Below are 22,210 nucleotides of genomic sequence, written 5' to 3'. Positions count from 1 at the left end.
AGAGAGGGGGCCACTGCTGAGAGGGGAAAGGGTTCGAGGAGCTTGACAGCCCAGAATGAGGGTGGAATAGACTGCCTGATTAGGAGGGATCTAGTTGAGGTCCAGACTCAAATGTTATGAGGCACAGTGTGGGGCTGAAGCCGTTAAGAACTTAGGATGCCATCTGCCAGGCCTGGGACATAAGGGAAGGTTGGAGTTTTGTGTAATGACCTTGGCATCAGGGCAGACAAAGGGCAGCCTCCCACCTAAAACTATCTATTTATTTATATGATAACAAGGTGTGGCAGGTGAGTTAAGTGGTGGGACTGTCCAGGACAGGTGGGCAGGCCAACACTGTGACAGGCCCCAGGGATGGCCCCCGTCACACTGATTCAGTCAGCTATTAGATAAAAGTGCCAAAAAGCCATGCTGAAGTGCCCAATCTATACAGACTTTGAGGGAACTGGGTCTAACTGACGTAATGCCTCTTCTGAGCATACACTGCACTTGGGGTGGGGGTGCACTGAGCTTTAAGTAAAGGGCCATTTTGGGTTTGTTTGGTTTTTTTTAAAAATTCTGTAAGCAATCTTTGTGTTTTAGGATAGTTGAAGTTTGGACAAAGGCAGTAATGTGTTTGTTGCAGTTCTGTTCTAGGCCTTGAAGTCAGGGTGGAGGGCAAGGTAACACTCTTTATGGCCCCTCTACCTAAACAAGCCTCATTGTCCCTGCAGAAGTGAGAACATGTGCCTTGGTTTGTTATCACATTATAACCTGTTATTACAGACTGGGGAATGATTGGATTGGCTTCAGTACTGCAGAGAAGGACTTGAAAAGTACAGTGGACCATAAGCTGAATATGAGCCAACAGTGTGCTCTCTTTGCCAAAAAAGCCCAAAACATACTGGGTTTTATTAATAAGAGTGTCACTTGCAAATTAAGGAAAGTGATTCTTCCTCTTTATTCAGCGTTGATGCCTCACCTGAAGTACCAGGTCCAGTTTTAGGCCCCACACTTCAAGAAATACGTGGACAGATTGTAAAGATTCCAGTGGAAAGCAACAAAAAATGATGAGGGGCCTGATGAGCAGGATTTATGAGCAAAGGCTAAAAGAATACCTGAAGGGTGATTATAAAGAGGATGGAAGTGGGCTATGTTCTGTGTCTGTAGGGGACATGAATAAGAGCAATGGCCTCAAACTGCAAAAGAGGAAATTTTGGTTGGAGATTAGGAAAGAACTTTCTGACTATAAGGGTAGTGAAGCACTGGAACAAGCTACCTAGAGAAGCTGTGGAATCTCCATCCTTGGAAGTTTTCAAGAGCAGGTTAGACAGCTACTTCTCTGGGATGGTTTAGTCAAGATGGATCCTGTTTTGAACAGGGGGGCTGGACTAGATGACCTCATGAGGTCCCTTCCAGTTCTACTTTCTTATGATCTTTCCCTAGAACAACCCACAGTCTCATCCTAGATTGTATTTTGTATTTTACATTACCAAGCTTGTTGCAGAAAGTCAAATGTCAGATTTGGTACTCAAATAGCTGTGTGCAGGTCCTGACTATGCTCCTTGTCATAGACATCTATGTCTTTGGCCAATAATCTCACAAAAGAAGCTACACCTGCCAAGAAACAACATGGAGAGCCTTAGAAACATACATTCCTGAAATACAGATATCTAGAAGGAATCTAGGACAGTCTGACCTGGGCTGCTATTTAGGGGTGGGCAAAGCTTTGGTCATTGATTTAGTTTGGAGAAGATTCAGCCTGATTCAGAGACTGAATCACCACATCTAAATTGAATCAACAGGGGGGAAAAAAACCCCTTCTGAATCGATTTGGAGCCTCTGAATCTATTCGGAGATTCAGAAGACAGTCTTGCAGGGGAACAGAAACTGAGGAGAGGTGGGGCAGGGAGGGAAAGACTGACATCTGTAGCTGGCCAATGACTGATCTTTCTGAGTCCCCTTTCCAATCACAGTGCTCTGGGGGAGGGACAGAGAAACGGCATATAAGCCTCTGTCTGCAGCCTTTCTGTCCCTTTTGTGATCTGTTTCTGCCTGAGCAACAGCATCTGAAAGGTATTACTGGACTGGCTTGGCTTCCTAGTCAGTCTCTTGCTAATCTGTCTTGGAAAGGATTGGATACAGCTTACTAATTACCCTTGCCTAGAATCTTTCTACTTATCCCTATCCAATCCATTTCTTTCAACTTATTCTTCCCCCAAAACCTTCAATTTGATCTTGTTATTTTTCCCACACACTTTTTAAAAAGAAAGCTGTGTTTTCCCTGGCAGTGTGATCCATCACTGTGCAGGAAAATACATACATTACACACACTTACACACATATAGTAAACACAGAGAAGAAGAGATATTAGTTAGTTACACACACATACACAGAGAAGATATTACAGTTGCGTGCACGCACATTTTCCAGCACAGCAAAGATGAATATGAAGTGTGCTGGAAAGACAGGTACCAGGTCTTCTGGCAGGAGAGGGAGAGGGGCTAGAGGGAGTAGGGGAAGAGCTGCAAGTTCCCTGTCCCCCACCAGTCATAGACGCATTCTCTTCCTTGGCAGTGATGAGCCTTTTGCTGCCAGTGGGAGCAAAGAGGTGGGAAGAGTACATGTCCCTGCACCTGTACCACCTCCCCTAACACCAGAAATAGCCACCAGCATGACAGTCTTGTCCACCCCAATTTCATCTCCCAGCATGAGCCTCCCAGTGCCAGAGGAGGAACTGGATCTGGAAGCAGGGGACCCTAGCAAAAGAAATTCTGGGGAATGAGGGGGAATCTGAGTTGGTGCTCCACACCCCTCAAAGTTCCCCTAGAGCAGGCTTGTCCAACATATGGCCTGTGGGCCACCATGCAGCCCTCCAAGCTGTTTTCTGAGGCCTGAGGTGCTGCGATGGGAAACGAAAGTAAACACTGTACTTTCATTTTGGGGGTGGGGGTGATGTGATACCACTTCCTGTAAGGTCTTTGAATATGGCTCGCCGGTCCACTGGGTGATAAAATGTTCATGACCCGGCCCCACATTAAAAAAGGTTGGACACCCCTGCACTAGAGCCAGGTCTTCTCTGGAAGGCACCTCATAGTTTCATAGTAGCTAGGGTCAGGAGGGACCTGATCAGATCATCTAGCCTGACCCCCTGCCACAGGCAGGAATGAATGCTGGGTTCACAAGACCCCAGACAGGTGATCATCTAACCTCTTTTTTAATTTACCCAAGGTAGGGGCAAGGACCACTTCCCTAGGAAGTTGGTTCCAGATTCTGGCCACCCTAACTGTAAAATATTGCCTCCTGATCTCTAACCTAAACCTATTCTCCATCAGCATATTACCATTGTTCCTCATCACCCCAGGTGGTGCTGGGGAGAATAGGGATCTTCCTATTTGCTGATGATCTCCCCTGATGAGTTTGTAGGCAGCCACCAGGTCCCTCCTCAGCCTCCTCTTGCCGAGGTTGAATAGATTCAAGTCCCTCGGTCTCTCCTCATAGGGCCTGTCCTGCTGCCCTCTCACCAAACAGGCGGCCCTCCTCTGAACTCTCTCCAAGCTGGCCACATCCTTTTTAAAGTGCGGCTCCCAGTACTGGACGCAGTACTCCATTTGTGGCATGCAGGAGTACTTGAGGGAGGAGCTGCGCAAGGCAGGTCCACACATAGGTCTGCACTTCACCTCGGACATCTGGAGCAGCCAGGGTGGAGGTCATGCCTACCTCTCCCTTACAGAGCACTGGTGCGATCAGTCAGGCCATCAGTGGACTCTCCTTCAAGTGGAGGTGATGGATGAGTCTCACACAGCAAAGGAGATCATGGTGGCCATGAACTGCGGGGTACAGCAGTGGTTCATTGGGCAGGGCTAACTCACCCACGGGTTCATGGTCACTGACAACAGGGCCAATATGGTCAAGGCAGTCTGTGATGCCAACCTTGTTGGCATCTACTATGTGACACACAAGTTCCATCTCCTAGTCAGAGATGCCTTGGAGGGGGACAGGGCTGCCAGTGATGGCGCCGCCACTACCACCAAGATGATTTCAAAATGCAGGAAGGTGGCAGACTACTTCCACTGCAGCATCAAGGCGGGCAAGATGCTGTGGGACAAACAGGCAGAGCTGAGCATCCTGCAGTACAAAATTATACAGGATATGGAGACTCAGTGGAATTCCATATACCTGTTGCTGGAAAGGCTGGTGGAGCAACAGAAGGTATCTCATGTCCTTGCTTGGGGAGATTGAGATCCATGGCCCCTTTAACAAAGTGGAATGGGATACCATCTCCCAGATATTTGTGGTCCTCGAGCCGTTCTTCAGGGCCACTGATACCCTCAGTGCTGATGATGCCCTCCTTAGCCACGTGATCCGCATAGTCAAGGATCTTGAGAACCACACGGAGAAGTTCCAGGGGATCAATGTTCCTGGCTGGGGCAAGCCACTGTCACCAGAGATGCAGGTTCTGGTGAAGCAGCTGAAGGAAGACATTAAAAAAAATGGCTGGATCTGTTGCAGTCCAGTACAATCCACATGCTGTCAGCTATTTGAGACCCAAGGGTGAAGGGGAGCATGTGCAGCACCTAACCCTCGATCACTGAACGGAGGTGCTGGTGGACAGAGTTAGGGAGGCAGAACGGCAGAGGCGAGGGGACATGGAAGAGTGGGTTCCACTTTTCCTTGCCAGCACTCCCAACACCAGCCAGTCTCCTCCATGCCAGCCATTGTGGGTCAAGGGCATTGCTTCAATGTTGGGGTCCAGAGGCACCAGACCCCAGCCTGGGGGAGGCAGTACCAAGGCTTTGGTGGCTACCTGTCTTGGCGAGGACATGGAGCCACTGGACTGTGACCCCATGGCCTAATGGGGAACCTGCAGCCAGATGTGGCAGAATCTGGCCACAGTTGCTTGGGAACACCTGTCCTATCCATTGACCAGTGTTCCAAGTGAGAGGGTGTTCAGCATTGCTGGGGATGTTGTGACACCCCACCACACTTCCTTGGATCCTGGTTTGGTGGAGCAGCTGAGATTTCATTGACTTCATAGATTGCACAAACACTAGGGCTTGAAAGGACCTTGGAAGATCTTCGAGTCCAGCCCCCTGCCCCAGGGGCAGGAAGTCAGCAGGGGTCATAGGATCCCAGCATGATAAATATCCAAATGTCTCTTGAAGGCGTTCAAAGTAGGTGCTTGAGCCACCTCCGGCAGCAGTCTAGTCCAGACCTTGGGGGCTCAGACAGTAAAGAAGTTCTTCCTTATGTCCAGCCTGAAATGGTCATGGAGGAGTTTGTGACTGTTTAACCTTGTCATCCCTTGGGGCGCTCTGGTGAACAGATGTTCCTCCAGATCCTGGTGAGCACCCCTGATAAACTTATAGGCGGCCATCAGATCACCCCAGAGCCTGTGCTTTTCCAAGCTGAAGAGTCCCGTAGCTCTCAGTCTCTCTTCATAAGGTCTGTTTTCCTGACCTCTGATCGTGCACATGACTCTTCTCTGGACTCTCTCAAGCTTCTCCACATCCTTTTTGAATTGTGGAGCCCAAAACTGGACACAGTACTCCAGCCATGGCCTTACCAAGGCCAAGTACAACGGGAGAATGACTTCTCGGGATTTACTTGAGAAGCATCTATGGGTGCAAGCCAGCGTTTTGCTCTCTTTATTAGCTGCTGCATCACATTGAAGGCTCATGTTCATCTTGTGGTCAATCATGAACTCCAAGTCCTTTTCAACAGTAGTGCTAGCCAGCGTAGCACTGTCAAGCCTATAAGGCTGCTGCAGGTTTTTCCTCCCAAGGTGGAGAACCTTGCATTTTTCAGTGTTAAACACCATCAGGTTCTCATTCACCCATTTCCTGAGCCTGTCAGGGTCAGCTTGGATCGCCCTCCTGTCTTCAGGTGTGGATGCTTTACCCCAGAGTTTGGTATCATCGGCAAACTTGGCCAGTCCGCTTCTGACTCCAATGTCCACATCATTAATGAAGATGTTAAACAGTATGGGTCCAAGGACAGAGCCTTGAGGGACCCCTCTGGTCACAGGGCACCATGACGATTGACTTCTGTCAACCACCACCCTCTGGGTCCGACCACGGAGCCAATTCCCCAGCCATTGGATTGTGGTGGAGCCAAGGCTGCAGTTGGCCAGTTTTGCCAAGACGTGATCATGGGATACCAGATCGAAGGCTTTTTTGAAGTCAAGATATATGACATCAATCTCTTCCCCCTTGTTCAGGTGATAGGTCACCTGGTCGTAAAAGGAAGTAAGACTGGTCAAGCAAGACCTACCTGCAACAAACCCATGCTGGCTATCCCTCAGGATGTTGCCATTGGCCATTCTGTTAAGAATGGCCTCTTTGATAATCTTTTCCAAGACCTTGCCCAGGATAGAGGTCAGGCTGATGGGCCTGTAGTTTGCCGGATCCACTCTCAACCCTTTCTTGAATATAGGCACCACATTGGCCTTCTTCCAGTCTTTGGGCACTTCACCAGAGCACCAGGAGTTCTTGAAGATCTGTTCCAGGGGCTGGGCTATGATGCTAGCCAGCTCCTTGAGTCCCCGGGGGTGTAGATTGTCAGGGCCTGCCGACTTGAAGGTGTCCAGCCTCTCAAGATGTTCCTTCATGAGGTCAGCATTGATGGAGGGCAGGGAATCTCCCTCACCCAGGCCTCCCTGTCCCATAATGGGCATGGGTGTCCCATGGGACTGATGAAAGACAAACACAAAGTATCCATTTAATAGGTTGACTTTTTCCTGGGCATCGACTGTCAGTTGTTCCATCTGGTTTAGCAGGGGTCCAGTGTTGTCCTTGCTTGTTCTCCGGCTCCCCACATATCTGAAAAAGGACTTTTTATTGTCCTTGATACTTGTAGCTAGTTGGAGTTCCATCGCAGCCTTGGCTTTTCTGGTTCGTTCCCTGCAGGACCAGACCAGTGCGGAATATTCCTCCTTGAAGGTGGAGCCCATCCTCTATCATTTGTAGGCCTTTGTTTTTAGCTGCATGAGGTCTGCTAGTTCCCTGGCCTTCCCCTTGGGGTCGTGGTCCCTTAGGGCCTCACCAGCAAGCCTCCTGAGCTTGTCAAAGTCAGCTTTCCTGAAGTCAAGGACTTCTGTATTGCTGTCTGACTTGCCCGCTTTATGGCAGATGGTGAAGGTGATCAGCTCGTGGTCGCCCAGCTTCCCATCGATTGTTAGGTCGCTGATTACATCATCCTCAGTTGCCAGTACCAGGGTGAGCAGCGCTTTACCTCCTGTTGGCCCATAGACTTCTTGAGTCAAATACAGGTCATCCATGCAGGAGTGGAAGATTTGTGACCACTCGGATTTAGCCGAGCGCTCTTCCCACAAGATGTCTGGGTAGTTGAAGTCTCCTATGACAACCATGGACCGGGAGCACACAGCCTTAGCCAATTCCCTGGTGAGCTCCTGGTCAAGCTCTTGACTTTGGGTGGGAGGTCAGTAGTAGATTTCCACCATTGTGTCCCCTGTGCTGTGTTCCCCATGGATTTTAACCCAGAGGGTCTCCAGTCTTCCACCCTAGTCACCAATATCGGCTTGCAGGGATGTGTAGCTCTCCCTTTAGTCCATGGCGCTAGCCAGTGTAGCACTGCCGAACTTATAAACATGTTGCGGGTTTTTCTTCCCATGATGGAGAACCTTGCATTTTTCAGTGTTAAACACCATCAGGTTCTCGTCTGCCCATTTCCTGAGCCTGTCAAGGTCAGCCTGGATCGCCCTCCTGTCCTCAGGTGTGGATGCTTTACCCCAAAGTTTGGTGTCGTCGGCGAACTTGGCCAGTCCGCTTCTGATACCAGTGTCCACATCATTAATGAACTTGTTGAATAGTATAGGCCCAAGGACAGAGCCTTGAGAGATCCCACTGGTCACAGCACACCACCATGATTGGCTTCCATCAGCCACCACCCTCTGGGTCCAACCGTGTAGCCAATTCCCCAGTCAGTGGATTGTGGTGAAGCTGGGGCCACAGTTGGCCAGTTTTGCTAAGTGGTGATCATGGGATACCAGATAGAAGGGTTTTTTGAAGTCAAGATATATGGCATGAATCTCGTCCCCCTTGTCTATGTGATAGATCACCTGGTCAAAGGAAATAAGACTGGTCAAGCAAGACCTACCTGCAACAAATCTGTGCTGGCTATTCCTCAGGATGTTGCCATCAGCCAGTCTGTTAAGAATGGTCTTTTTAATAATCTTTTCCAGGACCTTCCCTGGGATAGAGGTCAGGCTGATGGGCCTGTAGTTTGCCAGATCCACTTTCGTCCCTTTCTTGAAGATAGGCACCACATTGGCCTTCTTCCAATCTTTGGACGCTTCACCTGAGTGCCAGGAGTTCTCGAAGATCCATGCCAGGGGCTGAGCTATGATGCTTGCCAGCTCCTTGAGTACTTTGGGTTGTGAACTGTCAGGGCCAGCTGAAGGTATCTAGCCTCTCAAGGTGCTCCTTCACAAGGTCAGCATTGATGGAGGGTAAGGAATCTCCCTCAACCAGGCCTTCCTGTCCCGTAATGGGACTGGTGAAAAACTGATGCAAAGTACCCATTTAGCAAGTTCACTTTCTCCTGTGTGTCGGTTGTCAGTTATCCCTTCTGGTTTAGTTGGGGTCCAGTGTTGCCCTTGCTTTTCCTCCGGCACCCCACATATCTAAAAAAGGAATTTTTATTGTCTTTGGTGCTTGTAGCTAGTTGGAGTTCCGTCGCAGCCTTGGCTTTCCTGGTTCGCTCCCTGCAGGTCCAGACCAGTGCAGAGTATTCCTCCTTGGAGGTAGATCCAGTCCTCCATCCTTTGGAGGTCTTTCTTTTTAGATGCAGGAGGTCCGCTAGTTCCCTGGAGAGCCAAGGGGGCTGCTGTGCCCTTTTGCTGCCTTTCCTCCGAGATGGGATAGACTTTGCTTGTGCATCCAGGATTGCTCCCTTGAGGAGCAACGACTTATCCTGAACTCCCCTCCCGTTTGGGTCATGGTCCCTTAGGGCCTCACTGAAAAGCCTCCTGAGCTTGTAAAAGTCAGTCCTTCTTGAAGTCGAGGACTCCTGTATTGCTGACTGACTTGCCAGCTTTACAGCTTATGTTGAAGGTGATCAGCTTGTGGTCACTGTCACCCAGCTTCCCTTCGATCATTAGGTTGCTGATTAGGTCGTCCCCCATTGCCAGTACCAAGTCAAGCAGCGCTTTACCTCTTGTCAGCCCATAGACTTCTTGAGTCAGATAGAGCTCATCCACACACATGAGAAAGCTTTGTGGTGCTGAAGGTGAAACTCCCACTGCTGGGGTTCCCCCGGCTCCACCTGCAGACGGAATGAGTGCCACCCTCCTAACTCAATCTGCACCTATTTCCTTTCCTTTTCTTTTTCTTAACCATTTAATGCCCTGCTCTCAGAGCTGGAGGGGGCACTCGCTGCATCACCAGCCAGTAGATATAAGATCTTTGAGAGGCCTGAGGCTTGCTAGTTGTAGTGAAGTTGTGAGGCTCTAGACGAGCTTAGCTGCCTGGGAGGGCATCTGCGAGGCATGGGCCACAGTGTTAGGGGAGGTGTGGAGCTGCAGAATGGATGCATGTCACCCCTAGACATTGGGGGCCTAAATGGGCAGCCTCCCACCTGGGAAACATCTGAATCAGTTTTCTATCAAGGTGTGGCAGTTAGAAGAGGGGCGGGAGGTTGGTCCAGAAACAGGAGGGCAGGCTGAGTTCTTACCTGCACTGGGAAGGCCCCCTGCTCTTCCTGGATGGAATGAATTGTGAATAAGCCAGAGGCCGGCATGCAATGCAGGCAAGAAAGCCAGTTAGTGAAAACGTAAATTGAGGTGTCAGGGGGTGAGGGACAGGCTGGGAGGGTGGGGGAAGGGAGATGTAACAGGTAAAAGTGGAGAGGTACCTGGGGAGTCAGATGTCTGGCAGGTTATAGTGTGTCATAAATCCAATATCTATATTGAGTCTGTGAGTTTCTGTATCTAGGAGGTTGATGAGGTGAAGTTCATAGGCTCATCTGTGAAAAGTGGTTTGTAAATTCCCTTTGAGGATTAGGCCTGAGAGATTGGAGACAGAGTGGCTTTTTGTGAGAAATATGACCCCACAGGTAGTTGGGTATTATTGTCCATAATAGATTGAATTAATATGTTGGCAGGTTTTGCATTTCTTGTCCTGGCATGGTCTGTATTCATTTGGTGTGTTTTGGGCTGTAGGAAGCTTGCTTCTGGTGATGAGATTAGTGAGGTTCAGTGCTTGTTTGAATTTACAAACCACTGTTCACAGATGAGCCTATGAACTTCACCTCATCAACCTCCTAGATACAGAAACTCATACATTCAACGTAGACATTAGATTTCTGACACAGTATAACCTGCCTGACATCTGACTCCCCAGGTACCTCTCCACTTTCACCTGCTACATCCCCCTTCTCCCCTCCCCCACCCCAGCCTGTCCTGCCCCCCCCCCCCCCCAACACCTCAATTTACATTTTCACTGATTGGCTTTCTTGCCTGCATTGCATGCCAGCCTCTGGCTTCTTTACTATTCATTCCATCCAGGAAGAGCACACACCCCCTCCAATTAGATGCTTCCTCAGCCTGACAAAGGCAACCTGAAAGCTTGCTAAGATATATTTCTCCAACTATTCAGTTGGTCTAATAAAAGATATCAGAGATACTTTTGACTGGTCTGTGCTAGGGCCAGGACCTGAAGTGGGGTCAATGGGCCAGGGGCTCACCGCAAGGAATGGCCAGAGCAAGAGGCTTGGGATTCCAACTGTCCTGAAGGCGGGCCCAGGGCCTAAGGGGGAGCCAAAGGTCCCAGAGAAGGGACCACAACTGGAGGAGGTGAAGGATACAACCTGCAAGGTACGGGCCGCAGTGTAAGGGGAGGTACGGAGCTGTGGAGCAGATGTTGTTGACACTGGATTTGGACCCAGCCCTTGTATCTTTGTTCCGGGCAGCCTCCTGCTCGGAAAACATCTGAATCAGTTTTTCATCAAGGCATGGGAGGAAAAAGAGGGGCAGGCAGCTGGTTCACAAACAGGTGGGCAGGTGGAGATCTACCATCCCTGCTGGTTTCATCCCTCTGTGCCTTAACACACACACACACAGTCACACGTGTCACAAGTTTTGCTTTCAGATGCTTGAGATACAGTTTCCCAGAAACCCCTGCACCTATCTCCTTGAAACCTGGCAGGCCTCATGGCCTCAGAAGGGGCTACCATGCCTGGTGTTTTCATCCAAATCTGCCAAAAAATGACAAAGTTATAGGTATTTCAGTGATTCCTCATTATAGTCTATGGCTGAATCTCTCCGAATCAGCTCTGAATCTGCCAAAGGCGATTAAGCTGAATCAATTCAGGGCAGTGATTCAAATCTCTGAATTGACTGAATCTGAATCAAATACTTCCCTATTTGCACAGGCCTACTGCTATTATCCTACATGTGGTGCTAATCTTGAACCAGATTCGTGTGTGTGTGTGTGTGTGTGTGTCCAAATTTTGTTTAACTTGTCCTAGGGATAATGGAATGATTTACAGAAGCCAGTCAAAGGCAGAAGGTCCTAGTGGCCTGTGTAACCATGTTCGCTAGGTGACAAGCATGTATTAGTTTTGAGGCCATGGAGCTTCAGGATGACTAGGGAAACTGGCTGGATGTTGTGATGTATGGGAGCTAAGCTATGGGAGACAAAGGTCCAGGAGTATGATTGCACAGGTTGTGGGATAAGGCATAGACACTATGGTGAGAATATCAGGGCCATGCTGGCAGAGGGAAGAAAATGACAGCAGAGATGATCCTGGAAACTGTTGTGCTAGTAGAGGGTCCTGAGTAAAATTTATCACGTGAAGTTTGAATCAGGTAGCACAAGGGTTCTCAGGATAAAAGCTCTCAAAAGCTGACCTGCTTTTAACATTAAGGGCCAAATTCTAATCAACCCCATAATTACTTAAATAGGATTTAGGCAGAATTTAGGGGTATTGGTGGTAGGGGTGTTGGTTTGAAGTAGGGCTGTGCAAAATTTCAATTGTTTTGAAGCTGTTTCGATGAGATTCAAGCTCGAAACAGCGAAATTGAAATGAAACAAAAGTATTCGAAACAGCTTTGAAACAAGGGAACTCGAAACGTTTTGAAGGTTTCGAAATGTTTCAAGTTTTGAAGCCAGGCTTACTGGCTTCAGCGCTAGTCCCAGCTGGCAGCACCCGGCTCCTGTCATCCAGCAGGCAGATTGGAGGCTTGCCTGCACCCCCAGGAGGGCTGCGGGGGCTGTGCTAGCATCCTCCCAGGGTTGCAGGCCCCTGATCTGTCTGCCAGATGACAGACCAGCTCTGGGTGCAGCTTACACCCAGCGCCGGGAAGATCAGTGCTGTTGCCAGGTGGCAGCAGCTGGCTCCTGTCAGCCAGCAGACAGATGGGGGCATGCACCCCAGGAGGACTGGCACAGACCCCGCAGCCCTCCCGGGGATGCCGACGGGCCCCCAATCTGCCTGCTGGCTAACAGGAGCCAGATGCTACTGCCTGTGGCCACTGGAGCTGGGGCAGATCTGCTGGTGCGGGGACCCGCCTCCCCAAACCTGGAGTGGGGGAAGGTCCCTGCATGAGCTCATTTGCCCCAGGCCCCGCACCTGCCTGGAACCGGCTCCGGTATGGGGCCGGGGCAGATCAGTTTATGCGGGGACCATGCTGATCTGCCCCAGCCCCGTACCAGAGATGGCTCCAGGTGGGTGCATGTCAGCTGCTGCGGGGACCCTCTCCTGCCCCAGGATCGGGGCAGTGGGTCCCCACACTAGCTGATCTGCCCCAGCCCCATACTGGAGCCAGCTCCAGGTGTGTGCACATCAGCTGGTGCGGAGACCCTCCCCCACCTCGATGGAGATGGCGGGTCCCGCACGAGCTGATCTTCCCCAGCCCCATACTGGAGCCAGCTCCAGGTGAGTGCGGGGCCCATGGCAGATCAATTGATGCAAGGACTCTTCCCCCACCCCGGGATCAGGGCAGCTTATCTGCCCTGGCTCTGCTGGCCCCAAGCGACAGTACCGGCTCCTGTCAGCCAGCAGACAGATCAGGGGCCCGCCAGCACCCCCGGGAGGGCTGCAGGGTCTGTGCCAGAGTCCTCCTGGGCGTGTGGGCAAGCCCCCAATCTGCCTGCCGAATGACAGGAGCTGGGTGCTGCTGCCCGGGACTGGCGGTAGCAGTGATTTTCCCAGCACTGGTCCCAGGTGGCAGCACCTGGCTTCTCTCATCTGACAGGCAGATTGGGGGCTCACACCCCTGGGAGGACTCCAGCACAGCCCCGGCAGCCATCCCGGGGGTGCAGGTGAGCCCCCCGTCTTCCTGCCTGCTGTATTTTATGTTTCCCCATAATAACCTATAAGTGAAACATTGAAACAGCAGAGTAGTTTCGATGAAATGAAACAGAATAGTGTTTTCAAAATGAAACAAAACTCAAAACGAAACACTGTTCTGTCGAATCGTTGAAACAGAAGTTGAATCAGAACGGTACTGTTTTGCACAGACCTAATCTAAGGACATAGGCAGACAAGGTACTTCAGGTAAATCTGATATCAGATTTATCAAAAGAACCTTGTCTGCCTAGACAGAATTTAGGCACTTAAAAGTGCTTAGATCAGTGGTTCTCAGTCAGGGTATCACAGTTCCCTTTCCAAGGGTGGGAGCCATCCTGGCCAAGTTTAAATACCAAGTTTAAATACCCTGTATGCCTCACCCCCAGGCAGATTGGGAAGCAGCTGCAGCCAGAGTGAGCGCTTGTGCCAAAACCCTTCCTGATCTGATACCAGATGATCTTTTGGAAACAGAAGTAGGTGGGAGCGTCCTGTGTTCCTCTGTTTCTGGAGGAGCATGCAGTATTGGACTGGGGAGAGCTGTGGCAAGAATATGAGCTTCTGCTGCTGCCAAAAGCAGACCAGAGGCAGGATTCCCCTTCTAGCGCCCCCCCCCCCCCAACTGTGCAGCAGCCTGATTTATTAACCCTTTCACAGCCAAATTAAGATTTAACACATCATATTCTCATCAAATGCTTGCTGTATTAGGCCAGTGATTCTTAGCCTGGGCAGTGCACATGCTCTGCTTCCATCCCCCATTTTTTAAATGACGACAGACCTTGATGTGCAACTGTTTGAGGCCGAGAGTGTACATTATTTGTTTATTTTTGTATTTATCTGGTTTATATGCCATGCTTTTCAAAAGGTCCAGGGAAGCTTACAATAAAAATAAGATAAATTATAAAACGGTTAAAATATTGAAATAAAATAGTTATAGTTCCCCAAACAATATCACAGAACTTAACCCCATCTGCTAAAAGTCTGCTTTAAATAAGAACATAAAATGCTTCCAGAAGATATCCAGGCTCAGGCTCTGATGAGCCTCAAGGAGGAGGCAGTTCCAGAGCTGAGGAGGAACTACCAAGAATGACCTCTCGCATGTTCTTGCCAAATGAACTTGGCAGACAAATGCTACTTGCAGGAGGTTGCTCTTGGCTGGTGTTAGGGGCCATTATGAGAAGAGGTGGTCTCTTAGGTATGCAGGGCCCAGGGCCACATGCAGCTCAATAGAAAATGATAGTCACAGTGTTAGAGTTTAGTAGCAAGAGCACTTAGTAGCAAGAGGTGGGAAACTTGGTTCTAGGTCCACCTTATCTTGAATGGATTCAGACCCACACCTGTTTCTCAGAATAGTGTTCCAACTATCAGGCTATAAGTACTCTACTCCTCTGAGCAGCCAGAAGTGCGAGATACCTGGGGCCAGAAAGAGAGCAAGCAAGAGGGACCCTGACTTCATAATATAGTGGTTGCAGTAGTCTCCTGGGGTTTGGGTGTTCTGGGTTATGTTCCTTCGTGTCAGGTCTATTTAGGTCTTCAACATTAGTCACTGGATGAGTGGTTAGGGAACCTTGGGAGTCTGTCAGTGTTTGGAAGCGTAGGCATCTACAATGCTGTTAATCAGAATTACTTTCCTGAGGTAAAATGCCAACATTTTAAGAGGTGAAATGCCAGAATGGAGGTGCCTTAGAGTCAACTGGGACTTGGCCCTAAGTGTTTATAATGATTTTTTTGGAATAGATTTGGAAAAATAGGGGCAGGATATAACTATAGGACTGGAGTTTTAACAAAGGGAAGCTGTAAAAGGAAGTGATCTGGGAGCTGTCCTGGGTTTGCACCTAAAGTTTGGGGCCAACTTTGGAAATAAGTACCATCTCCTATACCTGCAAGGGGACAGGGAAAGAGGATAGCTTTGTCCTTAAACCTGCTTTATGAGCTGAATGCCGGCTCTGCTGCTGTGTCTACTGGATTCTGTGCAGGAAAGCAGATTCCAACAATTGCCTGTACACAAGACCTTTTTTTCTTTTCTTGTCACTATACAGCTGGTGTTGGTCTGATGGCTGACTCCTTCACTGAGGTAAGGGAGTCAGCTGAGATGTTTTTGAATATAACTTGTCTGTTCTCCATTGCAGCCTGAAACAATAGAGTCAAACTCCAAGCAAGAGAACAGCAGGCAGCCTGACAGCTGTATGGGATACCAGTTTCCCTGCATTGCATTACCAGAGCCCATCCCTCAAAGCAGCATGGTAGACTGGGCTTCCAAAAACCTCAATATGCACACTCAAGGCATCTTCCGCCGCAGGATCTCCATTTCCAACATGCTTTCCTGGAGTGGGGACTCCATCAAAAAGCCAATGCTGATTACAAGCAACCGCACCATCAAAAAGGAAGCATGTGAGATGTTTAAGTTGGTGCAGATCTACATGGGAGACCGCCAGACACACATGGACCACAATCATGTGGCTTTAGTCACAATTACCAAGTGCTGGAGCATACAGGGCTTACGGGATGAGTTGTACATACAGCTAATTAGGCAGACTACAGACAATACGTGTTACCAAAGTCTGGCACGGGGCTGGGAACTCATGGCCATTAGTCTAGCCTTTTTCTCACCATCACCCAAATTCCAGTCTTACCTGGAAGGTTATATTTATTGCCACCTCGACAGTGATCAATACAGTAAGTGTCTCATACATGTCACAACATCCCCAACACTATTTGGATTGTGCCATTTTCAGGGGCAACTGACAGGGCTGACTAGTAAAGCACATCACAAAAAGTGAGAAGAAAATGAGTATTTCTCTAATTTGTATTGCTGAGGTGACGGTATGCCATAGAGGTGAGCCCTGCCAACATGCAGCATAGCTCCTCTTTATCCTCCCAGGGCACATCTACACATGCAGTTAATGCACCTGAATAAATTCTATTGCAGTTCGTGCTGGAGTTTATTGCTCCCGGGTGTAGTGTTTACACACGTGCGTGGGATTGCAGCATGTTGAACTGGGGCGATGCAGCTCCAGCTGGTAGTGGGCCTTTGGGGGGGGGGGGGGGGGGAAGGGGGTGGTGTCAGCCTGCCAGCCTGGAGCTGCTGCACCCTGGCTTAGTGTGCTGCAAAGGGGCTGGCTAGGGCATGAGGATACTACATGGTAGTGTGGTGCTACCTGGCAGGAGCCCCTGCATTGTAGTACCCTTGTGCCCCAGCCAGCCCCAGTCACCATTATATATGCATTGTGGCAGAGTAAATAACTCCACTGTAGAATAGTACTTGTGTAGGGCAATACCAACCTATAGCGGGGTTAATTAGTTTACTCTAGTCTAATAGCTCTGTAAGTGTAGATGGTGACACTTTATTGTGGAGCTAATTAGGCAACTGCAGTAAGCATCTCATATAGATGTTCACCAGTAATTCTGACTTGGGTCTGACAAAACAAATGGTGGATCATCCTGATCCTAGATAAAGGCAAATGATGACAAACTTCTGTCAAGTGTAAGAGTACAAGAAGTCAGACCAATGGTCCATCTAACCTAGTGTCCTCTCTGACAATGACAAATAGGAGATGCTTTAGTGGGAGAGTATATGAACAAGGCACGTCTAAACTAGTCCACACCATGTCATAGCTTCCCTGAAATCAACAGAATGGTTGATTTCCATATTCATGGATTTCAGAAGATACATCCCTGACTGTGGCAAAGTGGGGCTCCCCACTTTGGGGAGCCCCACCTGACTCACTTGCCACACCCTGTTGGTAATTAATATGTTCATTAAGTGGGAGGCTGCCCATTTCTGCCCTGATGCCAGGGAGCGCTATCTGCAGCTCTGTACCTCCCCTATACTGCAGCCCATGCCTCACAGATGGCATCCAGATGTTGTTACAGTGCTCCCGGCTTACAGCCAAAACAGGCTTAGGCCACGCCTTCAGGCCTCAGTCACACACATTCATACCGCCCTCCTCTCACTAGGGCCTCTCACACTCCACCCTCTCTCACAGGGTCTCTTTCATACATCAGTGACTCATTCTGCCTTGCTCCATCTTGGAGCGGGCCCCTTAGGCCATAGGCTTAGCTAGTCCAATCCTTGGGTGGCAGACATACTGTCTTTTGGGCCTCTCCCATGACCCTCACCAGGGTAGTGGCCAGCCAATTACCTGACCAGATCTAAGCTTGCTCTAGCCCCTTCTGGGGGCAACTCTATATACATAAGCCTACTGGGCACTCAACCCTGTAGTTTTCCTTCCCCCTCACTGGGGCTCTTCATCTCCACCCCTTTCTGGAGCCACCCCTCACCAGGGCATTCTTATCCCCTCACTCGGGGCTCCACACTGCCCCCCTTACTCAGGGTCACTCATCTCTGCCCCCTTCATTCGGGGCTCCACACCGCCCCCTCACCTGGGGCCACGGGGCTTCGCTCCCTGGTGGGCTCAGGTGGCTGTAGCCGTGCCTGGCCCAATTCTCCTTCCTCAGGTTCTCTTGGGGTCTTGCACCCCTCAGGGCTCAGGTGGCCTCAGCCATGCCTGGCCCCCCCACTCTCCCTCCTTGGGAGCTCTCAGGGTCTTGCACTCCACAGGGCTCAGGTGGCCTCAGCCACACCTGCCCCCCCCTCCCCCCAACTACCTCCAATGGTATGCAAACACACCCAAAGGTGAGGGCTAGGGTTAAGGTGCCCCTACCCACCTTTCACCAGGGTGATAACTGCTCTGGTATTTCCTGGGACCTCCCGCACCACTGAGAGCCCCACCAGGCCACCCACTTCCAGCAGAGTGCAGTTTTAGGTCATGCCCAGGAGCCTCCAATTAATCCCCTACAGCACCTCCCTTACCTCCAGGATGTTATGGAGCATTACAACCAACCAATATTACTGCCTGCCCTGCCAGTAGGAAACTGATCTGTTTATATAGGCGGCCAGAGATCTAAAATGGCTGCTGCAATCAAGCACCTGCTGGCTGCTTGGCTCCGGTCTTAAAGTGGCAGGCACCAACAGTGCCCTGCCACACTCCTTCCCCCTTAAAATGGTACCTGGGGAAGGTTTCCCCAGCTGCTCCTCCAAAGCAGGCTCCCCTCAGAGCCTGTGAGAGGCCTCAAGTGGCGAGCACCCACAAAAGTGCTCCGCCACACACCTCCCCCCTTAGAATGAGAGCTGAGGGGCTTCACTTGGCTGCCTTCCCTGCTGGGCTCAGCCCCAGCCTACTGCAGCCCTTGCCACGTGGCGAGCACCCCAAAGGTGCTCCGCCACACTGTTCTATTTAATAGTACCAGTGGACCTGACTTTGGTGAATTTGTCTAATCCTTTTTGAAACCTAATTATATTATCAGCCTCTATAACCTCCTGTGGTAATGAATTCCACAAGTTAACTACCCACTGCATAAAAAAAAATTTCTCTTCATTTTAAACCTGTCCCCTGCTAATTTCAGTCATGCCACATAGTTCTAGTATCCTGGGACTTGGTGAATAGCCATTTCCTTTCACTTAATCCACACTTTTCATGATTTTACAGACCTCTTAACCTTTCTATCCTTAGCCTTCTCCTTTCCAAACTGAAGAATTGTAGCCTTTTTAATTTCTCCTGGTATGGCAGCTGGTCCATACATCTGATTGTCTTAGTTGCCCTTCTCTGTACCTTTTCTAATGCTACTACATTCTTTGTAAGATGCAGAGACCACAACTGCACATAGTATTCAAGATGCTGATGCACTATGGATTTGTGTAGTGGCATGATGATATTTTCCATTTTGTTTTCAGTTTCCTTCTTGATGATGCCTAACATTTTATTAACTTTTTGTCCATCATTACACACTGAGCTGATGTTTTTAGAGAACTAGTCAAGGTCTCCAAAGTCTCTTCTGATTTGTAACAGCTAGTTCAGAACCCAGCATTGTGTACGTATAATTGAAGTTATATTTCCCCATGTACGTTACCTTACACTTGTTGACACTGAAATTCGTCTGCCATTTTTTGACCACTCACTCATCTTGATGAGATCCAAACCTTGATCTCCAACCTACATTTCCTCTGGTGTAGTTTGAGGCCATTGCTCATGGTGCTGTCCCTTACAGCCACAAAGAAAAGACTGTCTTCATCCTCTTTATAATTGGCCTTAACGTATTTGAAGACTATCATCAAATCCTCACTGTCTTCTCTTCTCTTGACTAAATATCCCCAGCTCTTTCGACCTCTCCTCAGTAGTTTTGCTTTTCACCATTTTTGTCACTTTGGCAACAGAAGCATGTAGTGAACCAGTAAGCAAGATGAGCTTTTGGTGGTTTGACATTCAGGAGCCCCCTTTCCATTATTTTTGCTGTTCAAAGAATTCCAATGACATTTTAAGCCTTCCAGCCCAGGGCCCATCTGGAATTAGCTGGGATATTGATGTCTCCTAGCTCAAAGCATCCTCCTTCCCACCACCCTCCTTCAGTAACATTGAAACAGGCTGTTTAGCCGATGTCTTTAGACAGTTTCAGGAGTTGGGGGATCTTATTTTTCTGTGTTAATAGCTGTCTGATTTCAGTGCCTCTTCCTGTTATAGTGGAAGGTGTGGAGGACAGGTAGCAGTCTCCTTTGTCACTCAGTTAATGATACTTTGGATTTTCAGTTGTGCAGCGCATCAAGAAACTCTTGGATCTCAAAAACAAGAAGAACTCAAAATCCAGGAAAAAGAGGAAGCAAAACACAAATGATGAAGGTAACAAGAAGCAGAATGGGAGACGAGCTAAGAGGGAAGGATTTGTGGACTTCAAGTAGTCTGGGTTACTTAATGCCTCTGAAAATCAGGCCACTTATTTAATGACCTTAAATGCGAGTTCAGAGATCTAATTGTAGGCACCCAGGTTTTAATATTTTAGCCTTAACATGCCAAAGAAATGTACCTGGATATAGCGGTATACTTGTGTCCTGGGCAAACATGGGGTAAACATGCACATGTGTAACAGATATGTTGTTACATGTTGCCACATGAAGTTGGCTGTATGTGTGTGACATTGGGGAGGGTCTGTACACTGGATGTTGCGTTCAGCAAGCAAAATATGTGATACCTCTCACCTTTGAGTGGGCAGCACCTGAGGAACTGGAGGTGATTCAGGACCTCAAGTGCTGAACCTGGGAATGTAGCCCAGCTCCACCACACATTTCTAGCTTTTCTATAATACAACCTAGGCCAGAACTAAAAGGCATAAATAACTCATCATTTTGATAACAAATCTCATAACCCAACTTCCAGCTTGGTTACCTGGTCTGTGGCTCAGTCATACCTGCAGCACCTCAGGACCTCCCCAGTTTTCCTCTGTGCTGTGCACTGTAGTTGGGGGAGCTGTGCACTTCAGTCCCTTAAAGGAATGGAGGAAGGATGTAAACTAGGAATAAAGAAGTGGCATCAAAAGTGGCTTCAAAACATTCTAATTGTCTAAATAACATAGGTAATCTAATTATGTAGAAGAAAAGAGAAGTGGGAGAATAATTGTTATTACCTGTGGAAAGCATAGAAGTTAGCACGGATAGCAAATATATTGTAATGAGTCATTAAGGCAAGGATATTTGGCAGGAGGAAAGAGTGATCTCTTTTATTGGACCAGCTGCATGGTTGGGAGAGATTTTAGACAAGCTTTTGAACAGATCTGAAAAAGAAGCAGATGTAGCCGGAGCTAAATAATGAATAGAACAGTAGCCTGTGAAAAATCCCGTATGTAAATAAAAACCCAGTGTGCTAAAAGGAATGCAGAAGGTCAGTAAACAGAACAAAGAGACATTATCAGGATAAACTGAAAGACGGGAGAAATGCAATAAGGATAACCTGCAAGAGGAAAGAGGGTCCTGGAGGACAGAGAGATTAGCAGGTAGATTATAATGAGTCAAAAAGTCAATGTCTGTGTTTAATCCCTGGGTTTTGGTGTCCAGTAGAGTTATGAATTTTTGTTCTCCAGCCTGTCTTTTGAAGGTGTTTTGTAAATTTTCCTTGAGCACTGTCACAGAGCACTGAGGTGCCCTGCTCCCAAAGAGGGGAAAACTGCTGGGGAGGAAGCCCTAGCAGGAAATAAGCCCAGCTGTGGGTTGCCGGAGCAACCAGGAAAGGTCAACTGACCAGAAGGGGCAGGGCCTGGCCCTTATAAACCCTAGGGGCTGGGGCTAGAGGCAGTTCCCTGCCAGTGGCCTAAGAGGAAGGAATTCTCTCAGGGGAGAAGAGGGAGGCCTGACTACAGGAGCAGCGTTTTGACACTGATGAAGAAAGGGGTGTTCCCCGGTAGGCCGGACTGATGTTTTAGCTGGGCGGCTTTAATTTATGTTACAGCCCAGGGGCTTGTGTTTTGTTGTTGTTACAAGACCGGTGGTTTGGGTGAGGCTATTAGGGGTTGGAGGAGGCCTCATAGGGGACTCACTGCCGAGTGGGGACCCCAGTGCCAGTGAGGGCACAGCGTTTGGGGTGCATAGATCCCAGCCCTAGAGAAGGGCACTTGAGAATCCCCAGAGAGGGGACATTATTAAGGAGCCCCAGTGTGGGTACGGTGAGCCCCAGAGAGGGGGCAGTCTTACTGAGAAGCCTAAGTTGGGCATGGTGAGTCCCAGATAGGGGGCAGCATTATTAAGGAGCCCCAGAGAGGGGGCAGCCTTACGGAGAAGCCCAGCGTTGGCATGGTGAGCTCCAGATAGGGGGCAGCATTATTAAGGAGCTGCAGTGTGGGCACAGAGAGCCCCAGGAGAGGGCGGCATTATTGGGAAGCCCCAGTGGGGGCAAGGAGAGCCCCAGGAGAGGGCGGCATTATTGGGAAGCCCCAGTGGGGGCAAGGAGAGCCCCAGGAGAGGGCGGCATTATTGGGAAGCCCCAGTGGGGGCAAGGAGAGCCCCAGGAGAGGGCAGCATTATTGGGAAGCCCCAGGGCGGGCATGGTGAGCCCCAGGAAAGGGCTTAGCATCACTGAGAAGGCCCCAGAGCGGGGGCAGCATT

General features: G+C 49.3%; 1 protein-coding gene across 9 annotated transcripts in view; it reads left to right on the top strand.

Annotated features, from left to right (window-relative positions):
• LOC102559106 (rho GTPase-activating protein 39) overlaps positions 1-22,210 on the top strand; it is a 166,808-nt gene that overhangs the window by 90,987 nt on the left and 53,611 nt on the right. For 8 of the 9 annotated variants that reach the window (XR_002089741.2, XR_002089742.2, XM_014598382.3 and 5 more), the window contains 2 exons: positions 15,414-15,960; positions 19,869-19,958. Coding sequence is in view for 7 of the 9 variants with exons in the window: in XM_014598382.3 (XP_014453868.3) it covers positions 15,414-15,960; positions 19,869-19,958 (637 nt within the window). In the remaining 2 variants the exon portion in view is untranslated. The remainder of the gene's footprint in view (positions 1-15,413; positions 15,961-19,868; positions 19,959-22,210) is intronic. The other variant, XM_019485577.2, reaches the window with a different exon arrangement.

This window comes from Alligator mississippiensis, chromosome 9, assembly GCF_030867095.1.
Source record: "Alligator mississippiensis isolate rAllMis1 chromosome 9, rAllMis1, whole genome shotgun sequence".
NCBI classification, from domain to species: Eukaryota; Metazoa; Chordata; order Crocodylia; family Alligatoridae; genus Alligator; species Alligator mississippiensis.
This window is presented reverse-complemented; position numbering and strand designations above follow the sequence as displayed.